The sequence below is a fragment of the Polypterus senegalus genome, chromosome 12 (assembly GCF_016835505.1).
Source record: "Polypterus senegalus isolate Bchr_013 chromosome 12, ASM1683550v1, whole genome shotgun sequence".
Lineage (NCBI taxonomy): Eukaryota > Metazoa > Chordata > Cladistia > Polypteriformes > Polypteridae > Polypterus > Polypterus senegalus.
This window is the reverse complement of record NC_053165.1, coordinates 129,690,804-129,717,929: the sequence shown is the minus strand read 5'-3', so window position 1 is coordinate 129,717,929 and position 27,126 is coordinate 129,690,804. Positions and strand designations below refer to the sequence as shown.

The window sequence follows — 27,126 nt, the reverse complement described above, 5'->3', positions numbered from 1 at the left end:
CAGTTACCTATGATAAATAACCTTTTCATGATTCTTTGCATCTGTCTTTGTAATTTAAGGTCTAATGGGATAACCAAAGCATTTTTGTTCTGCAACCTGTCAGCATTAAACTACTACAGGTCTTCAAATTAACGCAATTAAAAGGGTGCCCAAACTTTTGCACATCCCATTTTTTACATTTTACTTTATTTGATACAACTCAATAATGCTACACTAACAATTTTGCTCTGATAAACATTCCCTTGTCTACATTTCTCTAGTAAAAAATGGCATATTGCTGTGATCTTTTCTTATGAAGACAGAGCAAATTATCATGCAACCTCAAAGGGGTGCCCAAACCTTTACATAGCAATCTAAACAAGTTCAAGCATCATTCTGATTGAATTGAAAGAGTAAAATAATCCTTAGCTGAAATCACATAGAACATTATCCCATTTATAGATAAACAAGTATGCAAATTTGTCAATGCTTTTCAAAGGGAAACATTGAAATAATAAAACTCTGTTCAGTTCAATCTGTTTGGGATATCCAAATGTAAACAAAGTGAACTGTCTTGATGAATTTTTTAAAGAATAGGTGTGCCACATCTCAACAAAACTGGTCCACTGGGGGCAGGGTGGGGTTGAGTCATTATATGCAAATAGACAAACAGACTATATGGGCTTTTGCAATAGGTTCTTCATGCATTATATGCACATGCACCTGAAAAAAGCTCTCACTATTGAAGAATAGCAAATATTAAAAATATTATATTTGTCTTTTAATACTGTAAATATGAAGATGATAACACAGTGGTACAATAGGTATAGCTCTAACCTTGTGGATCTAAAATGTTCAAATGGGATAGGCTGGAAGTCCCATGGAAAAAGTATTTTGCAAGCACCAGAGATTCCAAGATTCTTTTGTTTAGGAATAGGCAGAAGAATAGCCAGAAACATCAGCAAACCTGGCACACTATAATGGTCATATATCTTTACTTTTAGTACTGAATCAAATTTATAGTCACAAAATAATACACAAAGTTACAGTGTCAATTGGAAACCACTGAGAATAGTTTAAAAAAAGTAAGTGATAATTAATAACAGAAAACAAGTCATTAGTTATTAAATACTAATGTTTGTTGACCATGATGACCTGACAATAAAAGTCAGTAACAAATGGGAATAAAAAAATTCCCCAAAATCTTCAACACATTTCTGACAGTGTCCAATGACCTGGCATCAAACCATGTAACAGGTTGTTGTTGGTGTGGAGTTTACACATTCTCCCCACAAGTGTTTATCCTTCTATGAGTGTGACTGTGAGAGACTGTTGGTCCCTGCATTTTACCCAGTTTTAACATAAGGTGGTTAAGGCTTTAGACTTCAACCCCTGACGCTGTGCAAGTCACTTCATCTGCCTGTGCTCAAACTGCAAAAAGAAAAGGAATCAACTGCATCTCGAGTATTGCAAGCTGCCTTGGATAAAGGCATCAGCCAAATAAGTACATGTAAATAGGGAAAGAGGTCAAAAACCACATAAACATTACAATGTGCATCATTGCAGCAATATCAGAATAAAAATCAAGAAGACATGCTGCATAAAATGAATATTTTGTCAAAAAAGCAGCTAGCAGAATCTCAAACTCATTCCATTAATATATGTTAGCTTCTTATAAATATTTAAAATGCCCCTAAAGCTAACTGAACTATATTAAATGACACCATGTCCATTTGATGCATTTATGCTTATAAATAAGTTTTAGTATCAGAATCATGATCAAGGGAAAGTACTTTAAAATATAAAGAAGATTCTAGAAATATGCCTTAGTATAACGACCGAACAGTTGAGAGAGTCCGATTTATTAGTTTGTACTTTAAAGGCATTTTTATGTCAAGACAAACAAGTGATGCAAGGTACTAAACTATGATTCAGAAAATGACTGTACCACTGCTCCCACAAAAAGGTCATGCACAAAGGCACTGCCTTTAACAAGGGCGCTGTCTCCAGTGGATTGCAGACAGATGTCCTCAGCAACCCTATAACCAAATTCCCCCTGAGGCAGGTGTACCTAAGGGCCTCCTTTATACTCCCCTGACACAATAATAACAGTCCAAAATATTCCTCAAAAAAAAAAAAACAGCATTTCAGATCCATCTGACAAGGGAGTGGAGGGTTAGAAGGGCATGAAACTTAACCAGTCTATCCACCTGCAGGTGTAGAATACAGAGTTAGTCTTATCACTGCTGCAATCTGCACAGCAATGCCCCTTCTTGTTCCAAGTGACAGAGGAAACAAAACTAGACTAATCCCAGCCTCTGAAACGTATACCTTCTGAAAGAAGGCTAACGAATCATCTTTAGACACAAGGTGCAGCCAACCAGCTGTCCGCCCCATTGCTGTATGACAAATATAAACACTGTCCACATAAGGACAAGGCAGAATGATGAATGAGGAAGCAGCAAATGTCTTGATACTGACTCTCATCTCCCCTCTCTGATCTAATCTGGGGGGTTTAATAGGCGACTCAAATAGCACTACAAAGTTCAACGAGCTCATTCATTTATCAGCCCATAAGGGCCAAGAAAGCTTGGAGCTGTCAGTAGTACAACAAGAGAAAGAATGTTATGCTGCCAAAATGAAAATCCAGGGCTCAAGGTGTTTCTCAGAGTTCTCAGCTTTCATGATCAGCTCCCTGGACTTACAGATGAATGTTTGTTTGTAAAAGCACATATGACTACACAAGACAGGCATGTTTTTGCCAAGCTTTAAACACAAGAGTTCAATATAAATAACAAAAAAAAAAAAATCAAAGGACCCTAACCATGTCCATATATACTAAAAAAAGGATCAAGCAAATTTAAAATTACTACCAGTTAATGCGGCCTTTAAATTTGTAAAAGGATAACAAAGACAGATATTTATTGCATTATAAAGAAAATCTTCAAGATCTGACAAAGATGAAATTTTAATTAAATAAATTAAAAATGCATCATATTCTTATATGGGAAATCATCAAATCATTTATCAAATGTTATAGTAACAATGTTATACCACATCCTGGAGCAGCCTCCTACCTATTTGTGTTTGTCTTCTTACATATCCACATTTTGGAGCCTCATTATATATAGCTTGTACATTTTTTGGTTGTTTTTACAATGTTTACTATTTGTCTTAATAACCAACTTTGTTTTAATTCACAATCACCTGTATTGATAATAACTGCTGTGGCCAGCACAATTCCAGGCCTTTATGCAAGCGAGGATCTTGAGGGTTTTTTTTATTATTACTAGCCAACCCGTGGTGTACCATACTCCGCATAATCAGGCAGATTTTTTAATGACTTTTAAGCACAGGGAGAAAATTAACATTTGAAAAATCGGTAATGTAATAAATCAGCAAGAAAAGCAACATTGTAACAATGCACGGAACGAACCAACACACAATCGTCCGTGACTGAAAACTGGCGGACCCTTATCGCGCCTTCTCCTGCCAGACAGAGGGATGCGAGTGCACTGCATTCAGGAGCGGAGTGTGGAACGGCAGGAGAGGAGAAGGACGTCCACTCAGCTCCCTCGGTCATGCTAGTCTGCTGATTTCTCATTCAGTATGCACTGCCCGCTCATGTGCCCACCTCCAACTCGTCACTGGAGTCGCTGTCGTCTTTACACAGTCCAGATGCATCTGTGACTCACGTAGACGTTACATTGCTCTGTATGGTTTTGGCTGCTTTTCTATATATAATACACCAAGACACCCGACCACAGTAGTCGCGAGGTGCGAGGGGGATGTGCACAAAGGGTAGGGACGCAACCAATGGGAGCATATGAGTCACACTTAGTGGGATTTCCACGGTTTGCAGCCCGAATGGGGTTTAACGGCTTACCCACGCCTCTCTGCGCCTGGTAGACACACGCTCAACCTCATGCATAATTATTAATTGAATGCTAAACACTTCTGGAAAGACACGGTTGTCTAAAACGGATTGGTGTGAATACAACAGTAATTGAATGGAAAGATGGAATTCTGGAGAGAGCAAAATACAACACAATAGTGAAGCCGTGGCATAACAAACGCCGCATAATTATTTATTGATGTTTGAACACTTCTGGAAAGACACAGTTGTCTAAAAAGGGAGGGTTTGAGGATACAACAGAAAGTGAATGAAAAAGATGGAACTCTGGAGAGAGCAACATATAATTGTCCGTGAGTGAAGAAGACACATGTTTGTCACGGATGCGAATTGATATATGTAGCGTGTAAAACAGTTTGCTATGGTGCACGCGGTCGTGCGTCGTAACCGAAAACTCGTTTTTTAAAGACTGCTTACTTCATTGTGTTTTAACCTCAGTTGTAAAGGATTGTTTTAAGGATCCCATGGGATATCCCTTGCAAACCGTTTTACAAGCTGCATATGGCAATTCACCTCTGCGAGAAACTTGCCTCTATGAACAGTCAACGTTGCTCGGAGGTGCCAGGAGTTGGTGGGCATGGCTCCTTCCTGTGTGCGTCATAGGTGTCTTACTTGTCTGCGGCTCAGTGAATCCACGCCCCTTCCGGCGTGCTTTCCATGGTTGTCTTGCCTTAGTGAATTATATATATAGATTATTTTGAACATAGATCCAAAAGACTTTCTTTCGATTGTTTTTTTCCCAATTTAACAATTGTATTTCACATCTTTTCACAATTTCTTCTTTGATTTTAAATAAAATTATAGATTATAGCTACACAGAGTAATTTAAAATAAATATAAATTCCTCTTAAATAAGCAACACAAGAACAAACCACTATGCAGACAAATCTTTTCAAATATGTTTGAGTTTGAGATATGCTTTGTTATTATCACTTTCAAATTGCCTGGTGGTTTAGTGGCTAAGGGTTGGGCCTTACAGCTCAATGGATCCCAGCTTAAGTTCACTCCCATTTTCCAGATATGCCACATTTTTTCCCCCCACTGCAAACGCGCCAGTGTTATTCTGACATCTCTAAAATGGCAAAGCACTGTATAGGTATTTTTGCCCAGTGATGGTTAACTATTAATTTCTAAACAAATCTATGCCTAACTCCACATTTCTGAACTACGTACATTGGCTACAAATCACATTGCACTTTCTCCCTAGGCTTTTTTTGCACTCTTCCAACCTGATGTCTACAAAAACAGCACCTTATTTATATTCTGTTAAACAAATTTTGCCTGTGGGCATTGTCTTAAAGTTCCTGTGTTGGATATATTTGTATAGTCTGGGGCCTGGGGCACTAAACAGTGTCATATCACAGTAGTACTATGCTGTCCGTAATTTAAAAAAACATCAAAGATAAATGTTAACTGATGAACTAGGGGCCTTTCATAAGATTCCAACTTAAGGAGCAGGTACAAACAAGATGTTATTAGGATGTGCACTTCTAAATACCTTGAGCACAGTAGCCAAGTTTTGAATTTATTGAAGTTATCTCATCATAAAATAAAACTGTGCTTTATTTGGAAAATTACTGCAAGTTATACAAATGGATCTTAAAATTCTTCATGACTAAAAAAATTATTTTTGGGAAAAACTATTTCCTTATTTGCTCTTCTTTTTCTTTTAGGAAGTGGACTGCATATGCATCATGAATTGCTGACACTATTTTAGTTCACCCAGATTAATCAATTAACCACAACAAAGAGTAATGATTTTTAGGAACATTCAAATAATGCTAAAAGCACCGAGTACAACAGAGATGTCTGACTGTCTCAAGTTCCAGTGGACCGAGTTTGTTGAAATTTGGAACACTTATTCCTCAAGGAAATTGTTGAGATATCTTGAATACAGTGCACTGCATCAAGTTTATTATAGTTTTGCCTTTTTATATTAGTTTTTATTTCTATATTTTTTCTGACCTTACTTTGAAATTCAGTTTAGTTTTCCTTCATTGTGTATTTTTAGTTTTAGTTTAGTTTTTATTACACAAAGACATTTCTGTTTTATTTTTATATATATTAGTTTCAGTTTTAGTTTTAGTAATTATGGCATGGAGCGCCTACAGAGTTAGTTTTGAATCACAATCAGACAGAACTGTACACTTAACAGATTTGGATACAAGTTTAATGTTAGTGGAAGCTTACTACATTACATGGTTCACTATCTGGTTTTACTTTTGTCTGAAAAAAACAAGCATAATTAAAACTAGATACTGAATATGAACAATTTTACAAAATTTTATAATTTTTAAAATATTTTCTCATGAAAATCACAGGGGCATAGGAAAAACAGGACTCTTAGACTTGAATCAGTATGCAGACCCCACCTAGCTGTATTGAGGGAAACAAAGAAAAACAAGCATGAAGTGGCAAGGTTAGGGGTGGTGAGACTTGAATAGCCCACCATAAAGGACAGTAAACCCATAATGAGGAGAGCAAGAGCAGGTAATAGGAGTACGGACAGGCATAAAATGACAGAGACTGCAGCATCTGAGATTAAGAATACATATATATATATATATATATATATATATATATATATATATATATATATATATATATATATATATATATATATATATATCTAAACCTGTTTATCCAGGATTGCAGGAAACCTGGAGCCTACCGCAGCAGGTTTTGGATGTAAGGCAGGAAAAATCCCTGGTATGCAATATGAATGATAAAGCTGATAAGAACAAAAAGAATATGATATTTCAACTATAAATTTTGAGAGAGAGAGAAAAACATTGAAAAAAAGGGAGACGAATATTTTAAAATATAATTCTGCTAATGGATTACTTTCACAATATCAGGTATTTTGAATTGTGAATATGAAATAAAAAAGATAAATGAATAAATATGGAATAAATACAAAAACCCATTACTATGCTTATATAGTTTTTCATCACTTGTCAGACTCTCTTTGTATTGCTTCATTGTTAAACGATGTTTTTCAAGCAAAAGTGGCTGGTCAGCAACAATATGCTGATCTCGTATGATGACCTAGTCAGTCTTTTGATCAGTGCCGTTTTATTTTCAAAAATCGGGAGAGGTCTCCCCTTGACTTTCTTGTATACTCAGATATGGGGATGGGTATTTGAGGAGTAAACCGCAAGACAATGATTATATTTTTATATTATGTACATCAAGGAACCACCAACAACAAATCAAATTAATAATATATTGAACAATTATTATAAAACTAAAGTTGAATAAATCAGACTCTGCAGCTGCATGAATAAAAACATATCGACTATGTGTTCAATTAAAGTACCACTTCCGGGTGATGGATTTGGCCAAGAAGTTAATACAGATCTACAATTGTGGTGTAACAACCACATGCCGAAATTCATCTATCTATCTAGTTACATTTTTTAATTTACCTTGAGAGTGATTATTTCAACTTGCATATTTTAAATATATATATATATGTGCACTACCAGTCAAAAGTTTTAGAACACCTCAGAGTTTTTCCAATTTTTCTTCAGATTTAATCAGTTGAAATTTGATTTTGATTTAATATTCTTTGTTAATCCCCAAGGGGGAAATGCAATGAATGACCAAAAGAGGTGAAAATGTAAGCAGTAAACTGCCAGAGTTTTAAATATAAAGTTCAGGTTGACATAAACTGAAAAAAAGGAAATATCAGAAAATTACAAATGGGCCTTCTTCAGAGAACAACTAATAGGTTACAACTGCAGATGTTCTGCAGCAATTAAAGTAAATTAAGCCTTGAAAGTTGAAGCAAACAATGTGCACAAGTGTCCCAACAGATTACTTAAAAACCCTCAGTCTATCTTAAAGCAGAGTTGGAACAGACTATATTACTACCCCCTCTGAAGTACTACTTAGATGATATTCCAGTGACAATGACAAGAAAATGGTAAGTAATAAATGGAATGTGTGACAGTGCAGGTCAACTCCACACTCCCAGTTGATCTCAGGAGCCTCTTGAACTTGCTACCATGGATAACGTACCCAAGGGATGAGTCTAGCAGATAGGAACACTAACACAAAGAAAGAGGTAGGTGCAATAAAGTCCAGAACAGCTTTTATTAAAACCATTAAAAACAGCAGTGTTCAAAAAAGTGCAGTGCTAAAAAGTACATAAATAAAAAATCCAATTAAACAAATGAACTGTGGTGGTTATAATCCAAATGAATAAATTCATTATATGCGAGGTTAAAATCACAGGCAGGAAACTGTCCTTGAAAATCAAGTTCCCAGTGCTTCCCTTTCAAAATGGACATCTCTCCGGCTTACCCTATTAGGATCCTGAAGCCCGGATAGACATCAAACCAATAGGGGCAGGCAACCTATTATTCTGGCCTATGTCCCTGCCACCAATCCCACAATGTTCCATGGACAGCTGCCGAGCCCTGCTCTGCTCACACCTGTGCCTATCCTTGGGTTCATGCGGCAAAAGCGTGTTGTCTTCCCAAATCTGCCAATAAATGGCTCCTCCTGACCACAAAACACCTTGAGTACAATGGTCGCTCTTGCTCCATAGTCACTCAGCAGGAGTGATCCCTCAGCCCCTTCCTAAGCACTGGCCATAAGCTCTTTTCTGAGGTTCAATTCCTGTCCGCCTGCTTCTTCCCATCTAACACCTGTTCTCTCTCTCACTCCTGCCCATCTCTCTCCTTCCTTTAACCTCCTTTCATTTTCCTGCTCAATTCTCTTTTTTTACAATGCTGTCCCATGCAGACTCCTTTATCTTTAACTTCCAAATAAGGTATAGGTTTAAGAAGCCTCTCCCTCCATGGCATCACTGAAGTGTCTGACTGAACTACTCACTTCCACATATGCACGCGGCACGGTCAGCCAGTACTGCAATTAACTGCAGAGCAAAACCCATTCACGCACACCTGCACCCAACTGGAACCTGCGCCTTTTCGGTGCATGAATATTTATTTAAAACTGGCTACTAATTTCCCATCTAATTTACCTGCTATTCTATAAAATGAAACAAAGCATTATTACTCCCTTAGAAGTGTATAGGGTGGTCCAGATCTAATTATGCAATTTTCATTACGCTATAACTTAAGTTTATTACATAGAAAATCACCCGAAAAATCCCAGACCATCGAGAAGTGTGCGCACTGGCGACAAAAAGAATCATCTTCGCGCCATAATGGAATTATCCCTGCATAAATCAAAGTCGTCTAGACGATCTGCATCTACATAATTAGAGCTGGACCATCCTTTATGTCTTTCATTAAAAGAAACTGCAAAAAAAAAAAAAAAATCAAACTATCAGTAAGTACAGTGGTGTCCTACATAATCCAAAGACAACTGGAAAGTGGATGAAACTCTGATAGGAAGAGATCTGGTAGACCCAAAGTCACAACCCAATCAGAAGACACGTTTCTGAGGGTCACCAGCTTGGGTGAGAGGCACCTCACAGCATGACCAACAGACAGACAGACAGACACACATACATATTTATATTTTAATCTGTCACTGGGAGCACAAATGCAAATGACAGTGTTAAATACAAAGCATACAGTATATCTAATCCTTAAGCTAACAATGATAGCCATTTTTTAAGATAAATGTAAAACAATTTATAATACAAAACATGAGAATATAAGATAAACATGATGACAGTGCTGAAACTAGTTCCAGTAAGATATATTTTTGGTATTGTAGCAACTATTACTTTTGATTTTATTGTATATGCATAACTTGATTAACCTTGATCTTGTTTCCTACCTGCAATTAATATTATTTTTCCAAGGTACTAATCTATTGAAAAAGAACATACAGATTTCCTTCTTAAAGTATAACAGATTAGTGAGCAATGACAATGATTTAAAAACAAAATAAATGCACATGATCCCAAAATTGGTGCTGGTATTTCACATATCTTGGTTTGAGTCCCAGTCCAGTCATTTCCTGTTCAGCATTCATTTGTTCCCCCCATGCCTACATTGGTATTTTCTTCCCATACTTCAGTTATCCAGTCACATCCCAAAGACATAATCTTTATGTTAACTGTCTACTCTGGGCTGATCCAGTATAAGCTGAGTGTGCCCTGTGCTTGCCTTGATAATGGCTTTTATTTACTGATGGAAAATCTTAGTGTGCACAATAATAAAAATCAACTACATAAAAATTAAAATTAGCTTTTTCTTCATACATTGTGGGTTTTTTTTAAGTCACTAAAAACTGTATCAGGGAAGTTTTAATATTGCTTAGGCAATTTCCAAAATTATGTAGCAGTTTAGAGAAAAAGTTGCACCTGCAGTAAATAAGTATGTACATCAGGCACATTTCTGACAGAAATGATTAATTTAATTCAAGTACTTATTAAACCAAGAGTTTATGCTTTTGCAAAACCTTAGAATTTAAAAAAGGTATAATCCACAAATGTCACATATTAATGATTTTTTTTACAAAGCAAAGACAAAAGAAAACAAAGATGGTAGCCAGAGGCACAGCAGGCTTATAAATGCACTGCCTATCTTTTGTCAGGAGTAATATGATAGACTATTTAATACTGTACACCTATTGTGGCATTAAATATGTTTTTCTTTATTCTACTCTGTCACTATGACATGTTCATCACATTTTCTTTTCCACAGATGCAAATGATATCAAAACCACATCACTAAAGCTAAAATGCTCTTCCCAAGAATTCTATTTAAAAACTCCATTATGAACTTTTTAAACAAAATTACATAGAATATAGAATATACTACACTGGCATATACAAATAGAATAGTAGAAGTTAACAACCTTGCTGATTGCCAATATTTCCTCTAATAAACTTAACTTTTTATGTGGAAAATGACCAGCAGGTCACACTTTTTGAGTTCACGAGAAATTTAGTGAATTAAAAAGCAGTCAAGTAAAATAAAAATTTGATTTCTTCCTCAAAACCCAAAAGTCAGTGAGGGAAAGGTACTCCCACAGTTCAAGGGGTTTTTACATATTCTGAAGTTTTTATTTAGTAAACCAAGTTGTCAAGGATTTATGGAAGTGACCTTTAACTGGCATCTGGCCTGGAAGTGCGACCCTTCACCCTTAGTCACCTCCCTTTCCATTTCATCAAGTAATGGCTAGCAGCTACACAAAGCTCTGAATCAAAATAGTCTCACATTCAAAAAAAATATAAAATATTGCTGAAGATCACAGAAAACAAGTAGCTTAAGTGTCAGCCGTGAGAGACCAGTGGTAAAAGATCAAAGGTTAATAATAAAAAATCCAGTAAATCAAACCACAAGAGGTCATGAATGTGATACATGTTATATTAAAACAGGATATGCTACAAGCAATAAACGTGAGTGCCAAATGCATATTGAAAATGTAGTCAAACATATGCGATATACTCTCTTGAGAAATTGATCCAATAGTGCTCACATAATCTGCCATCAGCATACAAGCTCAGCACAAACTAAATATGAACATACAGTAGCTACAAAGAATATCTTCCTAGCCAAAGCAGAATGGTACTCTCAATATACGAAAGTCTAATTAAAAATATATAAAAGTTTGACTTCAAGATATACTGCATGCAGGAAATTATATTCTGGGTATAGCAAGACAGCAATGTGCAGTATCAAACAATAATCTGGAGACAGTCTATATTAAAGACAAACATATTCATTGATTATCTCCCGTTATTTGCTGCAAGAATATATCATAAAACATTCAAACAAAGTTGGCAGTATAAGACTGACAGGTCACTTTTTTGTTTAAATATAACCTTAAGAATAACATGTGTTAGTATGTGATAAATTAAAATGACACTAAATATTTTGTTAAATTTCACAACAAAGGATTAGAAAATAAATTTCAAATGGAATCTATTAAATGTAACTTTTTCAAAAAAAAAAAAAAAAATTCCAAATCATTAGGTCACTTCAAACACTAATGTAGTTGTTAAGGTCATTTAATTCTATTATCTGAAAAAAAATATCAGGAGAGTCAGAAAAAAGTACCTTGCAAACAACCAAAACATTTACTATACTTGTGTACAGTAATGTTAACTGTTTATTAATAAGTGAGCCTTGTTTTATGCTGACAAACAGAACTTAAAGTGAGGAACAAAACCAATAAAAACATTGGTTTTAAAGTGATATGGATGGTATCTTTGAAACTATACACCAGCAGCAGGAACATAAAAGTTAGTGATTTCAGGCGCCATAGATATAGAAAAATAACTGTCAAAAGGCTAAATATGCCAAATGTATTCATCTCATAATAGCAAAGTGCAAGCAGAGAAGTATTGCACTATTCTTAACATACCACTTCTTCGTCTGACAGCTCCCTGCCCTGGATGCTGCTGCTGTCTCTCACTGCCTGCTGATGTTTCTTCCCTTTGATGTGACTAAATAAATGCACTTCAGAGGTAATCTGAAAAGAGATTTAAAAAAAGAGGACATCTTAACAGGAGTGATATTAGAAACATCAGTAATAAAGTCTCAGTATATTGTTGCATATTACAAAACATACACTACATAATAGTGTATCATCACAAAAGGAATAAGAATTGGGAAAATTTCCTTTCCCTGATACAAATGAGTACCAAACACAGTCAAAGACAAAAAGTACATTTTGGTCATGACAAGTATTTCTTCTAGTTTGAACTACAGTATCTCATCTTTTTCACAGTAAACATTATCCACAAAACCTAGTGATACATAAGAACAAATTCCACATATTCCATCCATCGATTTTAAAATTTATCTGTTCGTTTCATCATTGTGGGTAGTTGGACCCTGGCAGCACTAGAGGAGAGGTGCAAAGCACCTTTGAACAAGGTTCCAATCAAATGCAGGGCACAAACACATGGGACTAACTGAGTTTCCAATTAACCTAATATGCAAATTATTTGGGATGGAGGATGAAAAATGCCATACACAGAGAAATATGCATGCAGACATACTGACAATATGCAAACTCCTCTTTAGCAATACCTGATGTGGGATTTGAAAACAGGGCTTTAAAGCTATGATGCAACAACACTTATTACTGCACCACCATGCCACTGAATACAACAAACCTTTGATGCCTATTTAATCTGTATTAAAGAAAGTAAATCAATGACCATAAATCAAAGTGAAAAATTAATTTACCCATGATTCAGTAACTGTAAGCATGTTTGCTTTTACTCTTCTCTCAGGGCACTGAATAGCAATTACGTCCCATTCCTTGCAGTAGTGTTGCCTCAATTCAATGACATTCATGAGTTGTTGTTTTTTTTTTATCCAACCTTGCCACAATATCTCAAAGGGACTGGTTTGGACTTGAACCATTTAAACTCACTTTGGTTCAATTTCTTTGCCCATTCTGATTAAGACTTGCTAATACTGTATATTTTAGAGTATCATTGATGGATAGCCTCACATTCACCTGGGTAAACCTCGGATACAAAGGAGAATTCATGACAAAACATTCAGATTCACATGCAGCAAAGCATCTCCCAACCAGGATACTTCCTTCACTATGCTTGACCTCTTATTGAAATCAGTTTTAGCTTTTCTCCAAAGAGTGTTTGATTAACTCTCCAGAAACCATTGCTCCAGAACTCATAACAAAAAGCCACTTTTTTTCCCCAGGGTTTTTTCATAATTTCTTGAGCTTGTGTGCTGACAAGTAGTTGAAAGTAAGGTCTGAAGTTAGTTACCCGTGTACTGGGCAGGACTGGTGAAAAATCAAAACATTCAAACAGCTGACCTTAACTACCATCTTAGTTAGTTTAAGTTTTCCAGGAGAGTGGTAAATTTTATGTAACTGAGCATTGCCTGTATGATTACTTTACATGTCAACAATAATGAAAGGTCATCCAATGTTTGGTGCAATTTGTTTCTTAGAACATTCTCCCCATTTTACAGTAACTGAATAAAAAAGGTGACCAAACTTCACTGTTTGTATAAAACAAGCCATATGGCAATAAAAATAGAGTGAAAATGCTTTTAAAAGACAACTGCATTATCAAGATTTTAGTTATTACATGTATAAGATGATATACATATTTTAAAAGATACAAAATTAAAAACAAAATACAAACCAAATAAATAATCCTATTAAGTAAAGGCATCCACAGAAGGAGAATATGTATGTTCATTTACCTAACTGTGTGGACTGATTCTCTTGATGAAGTAGTTTTATGAGTTTAAGCTCATCTGGGTGTCTCACAGCTGACCCAATGCTAGCGATTTAAAATGGTCAGGAAAAATAAGAAAAAAATCAGGAAGAGTACACCGAGCTCAGTAAAATTTGCCCTTCTATATTAGAGAACTGCTACTAAAATGAAAAGGATCCATAATTTACAGGAACACATTATCTAAAATGTTGCATTGTGATACTGTAAGTAGTTTGGTAATTGTTAACAGGAATTCTAAACAAGGAAGAAAATGAATGCCTGGAGTAACATCTGGGTGGGTTTGAAGACTTGCTTAGCTGGTTTGAATGTTGCAATATTTTCAGATTTACTAGTACATCAAACAGCTTATCATCACTATTTTGTTCATTACATATTTTGTAACAGTAGTACTAGGGCGTTGTACCATGTTAGCCATTATGAATGTAGTGAAAAGTCAAGCAAAATGACACATTTTATTGGCTAACAAAAAGATTACAATGTGCAAGCTTTCAAGGCAACTCAGGCCAAGATCTTTCCTGACGAAGAGGCCTGAGTTGCCTCGAAAGCTTGCACATTGTAATCTTTTTAGTTAACCAATAAAAGGTGTCATTTTGCTTAACGTCTCACTATATTTTGTAACAGTAAGTCATATATAAAAGTAATGGTGATCTATACTAATAAACGGCAAAGCCTTCACTGACCGACTCACTCACTGACTCATCACTAATTCTCCAATTTCCCGTGTGGGTGGAAGGCTGAAATTTGGTAGGCTCATTCCTTACAGCTTACTTACAAAAGTTGGGCAGGTTTCATTTCGAAATTCTATGCATAATGGTCATAACTGGAAGCTATTTTTCTCCATATAATGTAATGGAGTTGAGCTCGATGGCCGTGGGGGGCGGAGTTTCGTGTGACATCATCACGCCTCCCACGTAATCACGTGAACTGACTGTCAACGCATTACATAGAAAACCAGGAAGAGGTCCAAAAAGCGCTGAAGAAAACATGCATTATCCAATTGAGAAGGCAGCGAAACAATAAGAAGCGAGCGAGTGATACATACTGTACAAGCATATTCATGCCTGCAGCTACTTCGGAAACAAAGCACGGTGTAAACCTAAAGTTTAAATTAAGTTCATAGACAGGCTTCCGCTGGCGTTTGTCATGCCCATGGCTAATGCGGGATACAAGTTTAATGAGAGGACGCAGGGTATAAACGACAGTTTTGATCACTTTCTAACTAAGTTAAAATTGCTGGTCAAAGGCTGTGCTTATGCAAATTCTGAGAGACTGTGTTTGTGGGGGGATTGACAGTTAAGGCGGGTGGAGGAGTGACATCATCATCTCCCCTCCCATTCACCTCATTTTGCTCTGAGCTGAGCTTCATGGCTAACGTCGTCTTCCGAAGCAACTTCGTCACACTGCCACCAAATACTCACAGAAAAAATCCACAAGTTAATACGCATGCTGTCTCTAGAGTTTCTCCACACTGAATCCCCCAGGCACTACTTACAAAAGGTTACATTGACAATCGTATTACGTTATTTTTAAAATGTTTCCTTTTCTTAGCACAAGCACAGCTGAGAAGCTTCGATGCATATGCTCCATAACGTGTTAAAAAATAATACATTTAATCACACTTTGCATTACAAGCAAAGGGGAATTTTTGTCAATGCATGATTTCCTGGTAGACCGATTACATTGATCAGCGCTTCACGATTCATTTTACCCTCGCACCCCTTTGGTTTGAGAAGAAGTATGAAAAAATATGAGGTTAACACAGAAAAACAGATCACCAATTCAAGCTTTATGAATAATCGATTCGCCATCAATAATTGTTTTGGTAAAGCCATACTCAGTGTAATCCTCATTCCATTTTATAATTTTTCCGCCAATAGCCATGATGAACGGTAAAAAAGTAAGAGCGAAGCGAGGGTGACTTATTAAGGCAGGCATATATATGACAGCAACACTCATGACAATGTCAATCATGTTACATTATTATTAAAATGTTTCCTTTTCTTTTTCATTATTTCTTTAACACACTACTTCTCCACTGCGAGGCGCGGGAATTTTGATATAGATATATATATATATATATATATATATATATATATATGAATGACCTCCAAAGAGCGCGGAGACGTCTGCAAAAAGTGGGGTCTCCTGCCCAGCAAAAGTCGAGCAGCCGGCGCGAGCGCATAGCTGTGCCGGCCTTTGAGACGCTGACTGCGCTTCTGCCTTAAGTCAAAGTGATCACTTTTAATTTTTTTCATCCTCCCCCTGAGCTGTAGCCCAGACAAGTGCAAACATGGGACCCCTTTTCTACACCGCGGCAAACTAATATTAAGGCGCTTCGCACTTTCTTTTGCACGTATACGATTATGAGGTCATCAGCTCGGATTATGAAGACATGCACAGGAGTGGAGAACCAACAGTGCCATCACAGCCGATTAATGGCAGGGGCGTCTCACCAGTCTACAAGACCCACAGTGACTGTCCCCAAAAGGCGCATATCGTCAGCGCACATCTCTCTATACTATATAAAAGAAAAGGCAAGTTTACTTTCTTTACACCTTTTTTCCTTTTATCCCAAACCAAAGCCTTTCTCTCTTAACACTGCAGATGACACAAAACTAATTTTCCGGTAAGGCACATTACCAGAGGCAGAAATTTGGACGTTCACATAGAAAATGTAATTTCTATACCACAGCCGTCGTGTAGCGCGCTTTCAAAAGGGATCAACTACCGAGAGATGATCCATATACATTTTAGCTGCTGTTAGTACTACTTACCTGTTCTGTTACACCGTCTTTAAAATGTAGTTTACCCGCAACCACTCCAGTAGTGCTCAATGTACCTGTAAAACGTTAACCTTAAAATGTTTTACTGTTTAATAACTTATAGACTACATTTTATTATTTTTCCCTTTCACTCAGTGACCAAAGCTATACACACACACATATATATATATATATATATATATATAACATACAAACATACACACAGGTATACAGTATATGTGTGTATATATATATATATATATATATATGTGTATATATATATATATATATATATATATATATGTGTGTATATATATATATATATATATATATATATATATATATATATATATATATATATATATATATATATATATATATATATATATATATATATATATATATATATATATATATATATATATATATATATATATGTATATATATATATATATATATATATATATATATATATATATATATATATATATATATATATATATGTATATATATATATATATATGTATGTATATATATATATATATATATATATATATATATATATATATATATATATATATATATATATATATATATATATATATATATATATATATGTGTATATATATATATATATATATATATATATATGTATATATATATATATATATATACACACACATATATATACATACACACACACACACAAAACACATACATACATATAATTTGTGTGTGTGTATGTATGTACAGTATGTATGTGTGTGTATATATGATGTAGATAGGTATGTATATATATACTTAGCAAAAAAAGAAACGTCCTCTGACTTTCAACTGTTTTTACTTTCAGTAAACTTAATGTGTAAATATTTGTATGAACACTAAAAGAGTCAACACCATAAGACAAACTAAAAATGTTTCACAATGTGTCCCTGAATGAAGGGAGGCTCAAAATCAAAAGTACCAGTCAGTATCTGGTGTGGTCACCAGCTGCTTGAAGTACTGCAGTGCATCTCCTCCTCATGGACTGGACCAGATTTGTCAGTTCTTGCTGTGAGATGTTACCCCACTCTTCCACCAAGGCACCTGCAAGTTCCTGGACATTTCTGGGGAATGGCCCTAGCCCTCACCCTGCGATCCAACAGGTCCCAGGCGTGCTCAATTCCGCATGATAAACCACGAATCCGTCCATCACCCCTGGTGAGACAAAACCGTGAGTCATCAGTGAAGAGCACTTTTGCCACTCCCTGTCTGGTCCATCGAAGGTGGGTTTGTGCCTATAAGGCGGCATTGTTGCTGGTGATGTCTGGTAAGGACCTGCTGCCACAACAGGCCTACAAGCCCTCAGTCCAGCCTCTCTCAGCCTATTGCGGACAGTCTGAGCACTGATGGAGGGATTGTGTGTTCCTGGTGTGACTCGGGCAGTTGTTGTGGCCATCCTGTACCTGTCACGCAGGTGTGATATTCGGATGTACCGATCCTGTGCAGGTGTTGTTACACGTGGTCTTCCACTGCGAAGATGATCAGCTGTCCTTCCTGTTTCCCTGTAGCGCTGTCTTAGGCGTCTCACAGTGTGGACATGGCAATTTATTGCCCTAGCCACATTTGCAGTCCTCATGCCTCCCTGCAGCATGCCTAATGCACGTCCACGCAGATGAGCAGGGACCCTGGGCATCTTTCTTTGGGTGTTTTTTCACAGTCGGTAGACAAGTCTCTTTAGTGTCCTGCGTTTTTAGAACTGTGACCTTAAATGCCTACTTTCTGTAAGCTGTTAAGGTCTTAACGACATCATTCCACAGGTGCATGTTAATTAATTGATTATGGTTAATTGAACATGCATGGAAAACATTGTTTAAACCCTTTACAATGAAGATCTGTAAATTTATTTGGATTTTTAAAACATTATTGTTGAAATACACAGTCCTGGAAAAAGGAACGTTTCTTTTTTTGCTGAGTGTATATATCAGCAAAATGGACAAAATTGTTGGTACCCTTCAGTCAATGAAAGAAAAACTCAAAATGGTCACAGAAATAACTTTAATCTGACAAAAGTAATAATAAATAAAAATTCTATGAAATTTAACTAATAAAAGTCAGACATTGCTTTTCAACCATGCTTCAACAGAATTAAAAAAAACTCATGAAACAGGCCTGGACAAAAATGATGGTACCCCTAGAAAAGACTGAAAATAATGTGACCAAAGGGACATGTTAATCCAAGGTGTGTCCACTAATTAGCATCACAGGTGTCTACAATCTTGTAATCAGTCAGTGGACCTATATATAGGGCTCCAGGTAGTCACTGTGTTGTTTGGTGACATGGTGTGTACCACACTCAACATGGACCAGAGGAAGCGAAGGAAAGAGTTGTCTCAGGAGATTAGAAAGAAAATTATAGACAAGCATGTCAAAGGTAAAGGCTATAAGACCATCTCGAAGCAGCTTGATGTTCCTGTGACTACAGTTGCACATATTATTCAGAAATTTAAGATCCATGGGACTGTAGCCAACCTCCTGGACGTGGCGCAGGAGGAAAATTGATGACAAATCAAAGAGACGGATAATATGAATGGTAACAAAAGAGCCCAGAAAAACTTCTAAAGAGATCCAAGGTGAACTTCAAGCTCAAGGAACATCAGTGTCAGATCGCACCATCCGTCGTTGTTTGAGCCAAAGTGGACTTCATGGGAGACGACCAAGGAGGACACCATTGTTGAAAACAAATCATAAAAAAGCCAGACTGGAATTTGCCAAACTACATGTGGACAAGCCACAAATATTCTGGGAGAATGTCCTATGGACAGATGAGACAAAAATTGAACTTTTTGCCAAGGCACATCAGCTCTATGTTCACAGACGGAAAAATGAAGCATATCAAGAAAAGAACACTGTCCCTTCTGTGAAACATGGAGGAGGCTCTGTTATGTTCTGGGGCTGCTTTGCTGCATCTGGCACAGGGTGTCTTGAATCTGTGCAGGGTACAATGAAATCTCAAGACTATCAAGGGATTCTAGAGAGAAATGTGCTGGCCAGTGTCAGAAAGCTTGGTCTCAGTCGCAGGTCATGGGTCTTGCAACAGGACAATGACCCAAAACACACAGCTAAAACACCCAAGAATGGCTAAGAGGAAAACATTGGACTATTCTAAAGTGGCCTTCTATGAGCCCTGACCTCAATCCTATTGAGCATCTTTGGAAAGAGCTGAAACATGCCGTCTGGAAAAGGCACCCTTCAAACCTGAGACAACTGGAGCAGTTTGCTCATGAGGAGTGGGCCAAAATACCTGCTGAGAAGTGCAGAAGTCTCATTGACAGTTACAGGAATCGTTTGATTGCAGTGATTGCCTCAAAAGGTTGTGCAACAAAATATTAAGTTAGGGTACCATCATTTTGTCCAGGCCTGTTTCATGAGTTTATTTTTTTAAATAATTCTGTTGAAGCATGGTTGAAAATCAATGTCTGACTTTCATTGGTTAAATTTCATAGAATTTTTATTTATTATTACTTTTGTCAGATTAAAGTTATTTCTGTGACCATTTTGAGTTTTTCTTTCATTGACTGAAGGGTACCAACAATTTTGTCACGTGTGTGTGTGTATATATATATATATATATATATATATATATATTTATATACTGTAGATATGAAGATATGTATGTGTATAAACTATATATATATATATATATATATTGTGAACGCTGGCCCCGGCACAGACAGACGGACAACATATTTTGCACCCACACACTGTTTATTTACACTATTTACACAATATTCAAAGTTACGTGCACTCACAAACCCCAGTGCTGCTGGCACTGAATCCCAAAGTCAGGGCCCACAGTTTTGTGCCTTGCTTCCTGGCGCCTCCTGTCCTCTCTCAAGCCGCCAGCACTGCCTCCCGCGTCCACCGCTGACTGGAGGGAGGCGGCTATGGGGAGGCGGATGGGCTCCAGCTGCTTCCTGGCATAACGGTGGCCACACACTCTGTGTGGCAGAGTGCCGGGCTGCGCACCCGGAAGCCGTCTGTGTCTCCCCGATCGTCTTTCCCCTGGCACTTCCTGGTGTGCCGGGCTCCCGGGACAATTAGGCACTGGGGCGCACTTCAAAGCCCCTACCGAGGCCCCTGCACCAACCAGGGCCGGGCCCCCACTCGGTCTGGAGGAGGCACACGCCCTCCTCTGTTCTCTAAGCGTCCTGGCGGGCTCCAGCCCGGCCGAGGACCTACACAGGATAAACCGGCATCGGGCGCGCCTGGCGGTGACCACGGCCCCTACAGGAGTAGGGCTTGCCCTCGACCCGTGGCTCCCAACAGAACAAGGACGGATGCCTCCTGGCGGTCTGGAGAAGGCACAAGCCCTCCTCACGTCCTCCCTGGGTGGGACCACAATATATATATATATATATATATATATATATATATATATATATATAGACTCAAACCCATTATGACAGCAGCAATCAAGCTGTGAAAAACAGTAAAAGGAGAATGTCAGATGTGCGTGGTACATTTTCTGATGCAGCTAGGCGAAAACAACTCACGGCGCGCCCAAAATACACAAAACAATTACTTTGGCAATCATGTTGCGTTATTTTAAAATGTTTCCTTTTCTTTTTTCATAATTTTTTAACACGGACATTGCTGTGCAGCGCTGGTATTTTGAGATATATATATATATATATATATATATACTAATAAAAGGCAAAAGCCCTCACTCACTCACTCACTCACTCACTGACTCATCACTAATTCTCCAACTTCCCGTGGGGTGGAAGGCTGAAATTTGGCAGGTTCATTCCTTACAGCTTCCTTACAAAAGTTGGGCAGGTTTTATGTCGAAATTCTACGCGTAATGGTCATAACTGGAAGCAGTTTTTCTCCATTTACTGTAATGGAGATGAGCTTGAACGCCGTGGGGAAGCGGAGTTTAGTGTGACATCATCACGCCTCCCGCGCGTAATCACGCCGTACATAGAAAACCAGGAAGACCTCAAAAAAGCGCTTTAGAAAACATGCATTATATAATTGAGAAGGCAGCGAAACAATAAGAAGCGAGTGAGTGACATATACAACCATATTCATGAGTTCTGCTACGCCGAAAACAAAGCCGCGATGTAAACCTACACTTTAAATTAAGTTCATAGACAGGCTGCGCTGGCGTTTGTAATTTAGTGCCTGCCCATATAAGGCAGTCCGTCGGCAATCCAATAGCAAACTGCCGCGGGTAAATATTCGGGTGAAGGACTGTGTTTATGGAGAGGAAGATGAGATGGTCAGGGTGGTGTTTGACACAAACTCAAGCGAGAAACTGCGAGAGAAAGTTTTAAGTGCCAGGACTAAGGTAACATTAAATACAGCCATGGACGCACGCGCGAGATGGCACCAACACAGCTGGGAACCTTGATGCATGTACACCGAGTGGCTCCACGTGAACTGACACAGTGCACAGATAAAAGCAACAGTTCCAAAAGCTGAACAAAAGCCGAATTATACAATTGAAAAGGCAGCAAAAATATATAGGCGTCTGATATACATACAAGCATATTCATAAATCCAGCTACTGCGAAACAAAGCACCGTTGGAAAAAGTAAATGTCCAGCTAAAGGAAGACAGTGTAAAAAACCCGTGCATGCAGTGTGTCAGGTCTCAGATAAAGAAGAAGGCGAGCTGTTTTATTGATGCAGTAAGCGAATCGATGAATGAAACCTGTCATCTTTACAGCGATTGACAAACCGGGAATGTAACTTGAACACAACACATCCTACAAATCACGAACCTGATTGAAAGAAATAATGATAATCAAATCCTTGATGACAGTAACACTCAGTAACACTCACAAAACAAATACTGTATATGACAGTCATGTTCACGTTATTTTTAAAATGTTCCCTTTTCTTTTCTAGGCTTTTCAACATACTACTTCTCGCTGCGATATGCGGGTATATATATATATATATATATATATATATATATATATATATATATATATATATATATATTTCTATATATATATTCCGATCTACATACTCGAATAATGTATACTTTATTATCCATCAATGATTGTTTTTGTAAAGCCATACTCAGTGTATTCATTAGATGAGCGGTAAAAAGTAAGAGCGAGGGAGGATGACTTATTGAGGCATGCAGGCTGTAGTCTTGCGTCAACTCTATCTGAATTGCTGCGATCACATTTGAAAAAATATATCTTTTCAAGTTCTATTTAGTCCATATGTGTCAAACTCAAGGGCGCGCGGGCCACATCCGACCCGTGTAATTATATCCGGCCTGAGATCATTTTATATACTGTATTATTGTTATTAAAGGCCGGGTATATGAAGCGCTGGTAACACAATAAACTACAGATCCCATAATGCAGGCTTCAGCTGCCTTGCAGAACACTTACGCGTTAATCAAGTCTAGCTTATGATGCTGCAAGTTATTGCGAAGCTAGCTCACCGATGCTGAAGAAAAAGTTGATTCTGAAAATAGAGCCTTTAAAAACCGATGGGAGGCTGAGTATATGTTTACTGAACCCGTGTGTCTCATTTGTGGAGCTAATGTGGCTGTAATTACAGAATTTAATCTAAGAGACGGCACTATGAGACAAAACATCAGGGTAACCTGAATGCAATGCAGAAGATACAGAAAGCAGAATAATTAAATAAGAATCTGACACTTCAGCGGACGTTTTACCGTGCACAATCACAAAGTGATTTCAAGTGAAGCTGCTTTTATGGGAGACACAAATGCACCAGTGCACCTTGCCCCACTTTCCCTGTTGCCAAGTAATGTTAAACCAAGTCGTCCTCTCGGTGTTCCCAAATCGCACTTTGCTGATAAACTGGCGCACTGAGTTTGCACAGCGCTTTGGTGACTTTGAAGAACAAAAAAAGTCCGTCTACATGCGGCTCGAACCTTGTGCATGTTTGGTACCACATATCTGTGTGAGAAGCTCTTCTCAGTGATAAAGACTAACAAAACAGCACACAGGGGTCGCCTCACTGATGAGCACCTGCAATCCATCCTGAGAATCTCCACAACACAGAACCTCACACCAAACATAAGCGAACCTGTGCCAAAAAAGATGCCAGGCGTCCAGCTCTAAAATGACATATGAGCAAAGACAACTGAATGATTTGATTTGTTATTGCTGAAAGGAACACATTTTATTTATATTTCCAGGTTTTGTTATGCAGCATGTTCATATTTGAATTTGTATAATTTTGACAGGATATATTTTTATGGAGAGCAAAATCTTTTGGGATATTTAAAATCTAAGTTTATTTTTATATAAAATTACATAAGAGTAAAGAAATTTGAATGTTTGTTCTTTTAACGTTTACTTTATTTCTAACTTGTATAATTTAGACAGGGTATATTTTTATGGAGAGCAAAATATTATAAGTTGTTTAAGGTTTGAGTTGATTTATTCACGAATAATATTCCTGTCTGTTTTTACCATTCCTACCAAAGATATTTCTGTCGACTAAATAAAAATTCCTTCTATTTAAAATTTAAATAGAACTTGAACAAATACGATAGTTCATAATATCCATGCAGACTTGCACGTAAGAAGAGTCATCCGTTTTAACAAGCAGCGTATTGCACTGATACGAAATAGCTGTGTGTGTATATATGTAGATATGTATGTATATGTATATATATGTGTGTGTGTACGTATGTATATATATATATGTATTTGTGTGTATATATGTGTGTGTATGCATATGTATGTGTATATATGTAGATATATATATATATGTATGTATATATGTGTATATATATGTGTATATGTATAGATATGTAAATATATATATGTTTATGTGTGTGTGTGTAAAAAAAAAAAAATGTTACGTTATTTTCAAAATGTTTCCTTTTCTTTTTCTTTCCTTCTTTAACACACTACTTCTCCGCTGCGAAGCGCGGGTATTTTGCTAGTAACAGAATATAATTACATGTAGTAGTAGTGTACGTAAAACATGTTTTTTTAAAATACTATTTTACAATATAATGTGGCTGAAATTGTTTTCATCAAGAACAAATTCCATCTCAAGGGATGAAAAGAATTATGTGCTATTGTTAGATGTTGGTAGAGGAGGTTCTGAGGTTAACTGTAATTTAGATTCCTTAAACAGGTCTATTTCTCCCCTACATTAATAAGTTATGAATCCTGACTTTAATTCAAATTTTCAGCATTATGTGAAAATTCTATTTATGACATGCTCTTATTTTTCCATTTCTTTATATGCTCAAATGTTTCAGTCTATTTAACAGTTTTCAGCAAAAAATCAATGTGTTTTGCATGTTGTGAGCAAACGACTAGATAACTGACATGTGGATTATGTGATATAGGTCAGGGAGCATGTAGTGGTACAGCACATTGCCACAACTACCAAATAACGAAACCACTTAGAATCCCGGTTGACAACCCCTTAAGGCAGACACATGGTCCAGTCTCACCCTCTGGAAATGACCATATATCTGCCACAACCAGTTGTTACGTGGGCGTCCCCTTGGCCTGGTCCTGCCACTCAGGTACTCAACAAAGAGGATCCTGCGAGCCGGATCACCCTCGGGGAGTCATGCCTTATGGCCATAGTGCTGTAACTTACACTCCCTCACAATGCAGTAATGTGCCTCGTTCGGGACTTTGTGAGCAACCACTCAATCGACACAAAGTCAAACCTGCGGTGCCCAAGAATTCTCCAAACAGACACAGTACTGAAGGAATCCAGTCTTCCTCTTAGGTCACTGGATACTGTCCATATCTCACAACCATTTGGTAAGACAGGAAGCACCATGACTCTAAAGACTTCAGCCTTTGTCCTTTTGCAGAGATATCGGGAGCACCACACACCCCTTTCCAGCGACCTCACGACTCCCCATGCTCTCCCAATCTGTCTACTGACTTCTAAGGAAGAGTCACCACAGAAATGAATGTCACTGCTGAAGTATGTAAACCTCTTGACAAGGTTGATAACCCCAGGCAGACACATGGTCAAGTCCCACTCTAAAGAAATTACCCTCTATCTTCTGCAGGCAGGTGTTACGTGGGCATTCCCTTGGCCTGGTCCAGCCACTCAGGTCCTCAACGATGAAGATCCTATGAGTCTCATCTCTCTTGGGGAATCGCACCACATGGCTGTAGTGCCGTATCTGACGCTTCTTCACAATGCAGGTAATGTGCCTCATTTGGGACTCCATGAGCAACCGCTCATTTGACACAAAGTCAAACCAGTGTCACCCAAGGATTCTCCAAAGAGACATAGTACTGAAGGAGTCCAGTCTTCCTCTTAGGTCACTGGATAGAAGTCAAAACCGCTGGAGAGCCAGTGGGGTCAGGCCTGTTGGGGATCAGAACTGGTTTGGTGCTGAGGCATCAGCTGCTTCGTGGCAATACTCAAATCCATTTTTGAGACAGTCCATCCGGGTTGGCACGTGGAACGTCTCGTATATATAACACAATTTACTTTTTTATTCCATTAACTTTTTTTTGACTTGTATTATGTGAGAAACGTTTTTTTTCTTTTTTAATCTTAGTTTTCCATCAAAAGCAAGACTAACATTTTTTTTTGCCATCACTACAGATGACATGAGGTAAATAACAAACAAAATACCCTTTTTGAGTGGAGAACAGAATTGTGGCATTTCACACCCACTGAACAAGAACAGTTTATTTAGGTTTTGAGGTGAGATAGTTATACTCAGTCATGGTGCCAGACAGCCAGCATTCAGGATAATCATAAAGAATTTGATGTTTAACTTCGATTTAGCAGTTACTGTGACTCCTCCGCCGTGTCTTGAGCTGCGAGGTTCCGTAAAGTGAATGTATCCGGGCGGGGTCACCACCGTGGCAGATGTAAAATCATTTGGTTTTTGCCAAGTTTCTGTTAAGCATAGCAAGTCAAGGTTTAAGTCTGTAATGAATTCTGATAGCACCAGTGCTTTGCCATTAAATGATCTTGAGTTAAACAGTGCAATATTAATTGATGTGGGATAGTTATGATCCATGATCAGAGTTTATTTTAACATACAGTATTGCAGATTTGGCACACTGACACTCCTATTTCCAAAGCCATGAGTAGGATGGCATATTCCTGAGCAAATGCTGCCGATGAACTTTTTATTCAAAGCCTAGCTGTGGCGGCGACCTGACCTGCGACGTAAATATTTTGGGCGCCGCACAATACGATTGTCTTTTACGACATTCCAGTCTAACCATTTGCTCTGGAAAAACTGTTTAATATGAAGGAGTTTGTCAAAAGACTATTTTAACATAGTAGGATACCCGGATACTCTAAGGGCAGTCGAGAACCAAA

General features: G+C 37.5%; 1 protein-coding gene across 2 annotated transcripts in view; it reads right to left on the bottom strand.

The window, feature by feature from the left end:
• The window catches only part of scaper (S-phase cyclin A-associated protein in the ER), a 641,491-nt gene that overhangs the window by 350,085 nt on the left and 264,280 nt on the right, over positions 1-27,126 (bottom strand). For both annotated transcript variants that reach the window (XM_039773420.1, XM_039773421.1), the window contains exon 19: positions 12,191-12,298. In XM_039773420.1, coding sequence (XP_039629354.1) covers positions 12,191-12,298 — 108 coding nt within the window. The remainder of the gene's footprint in view (positions 1-12,190; positions 12,299-27,126) is intronic.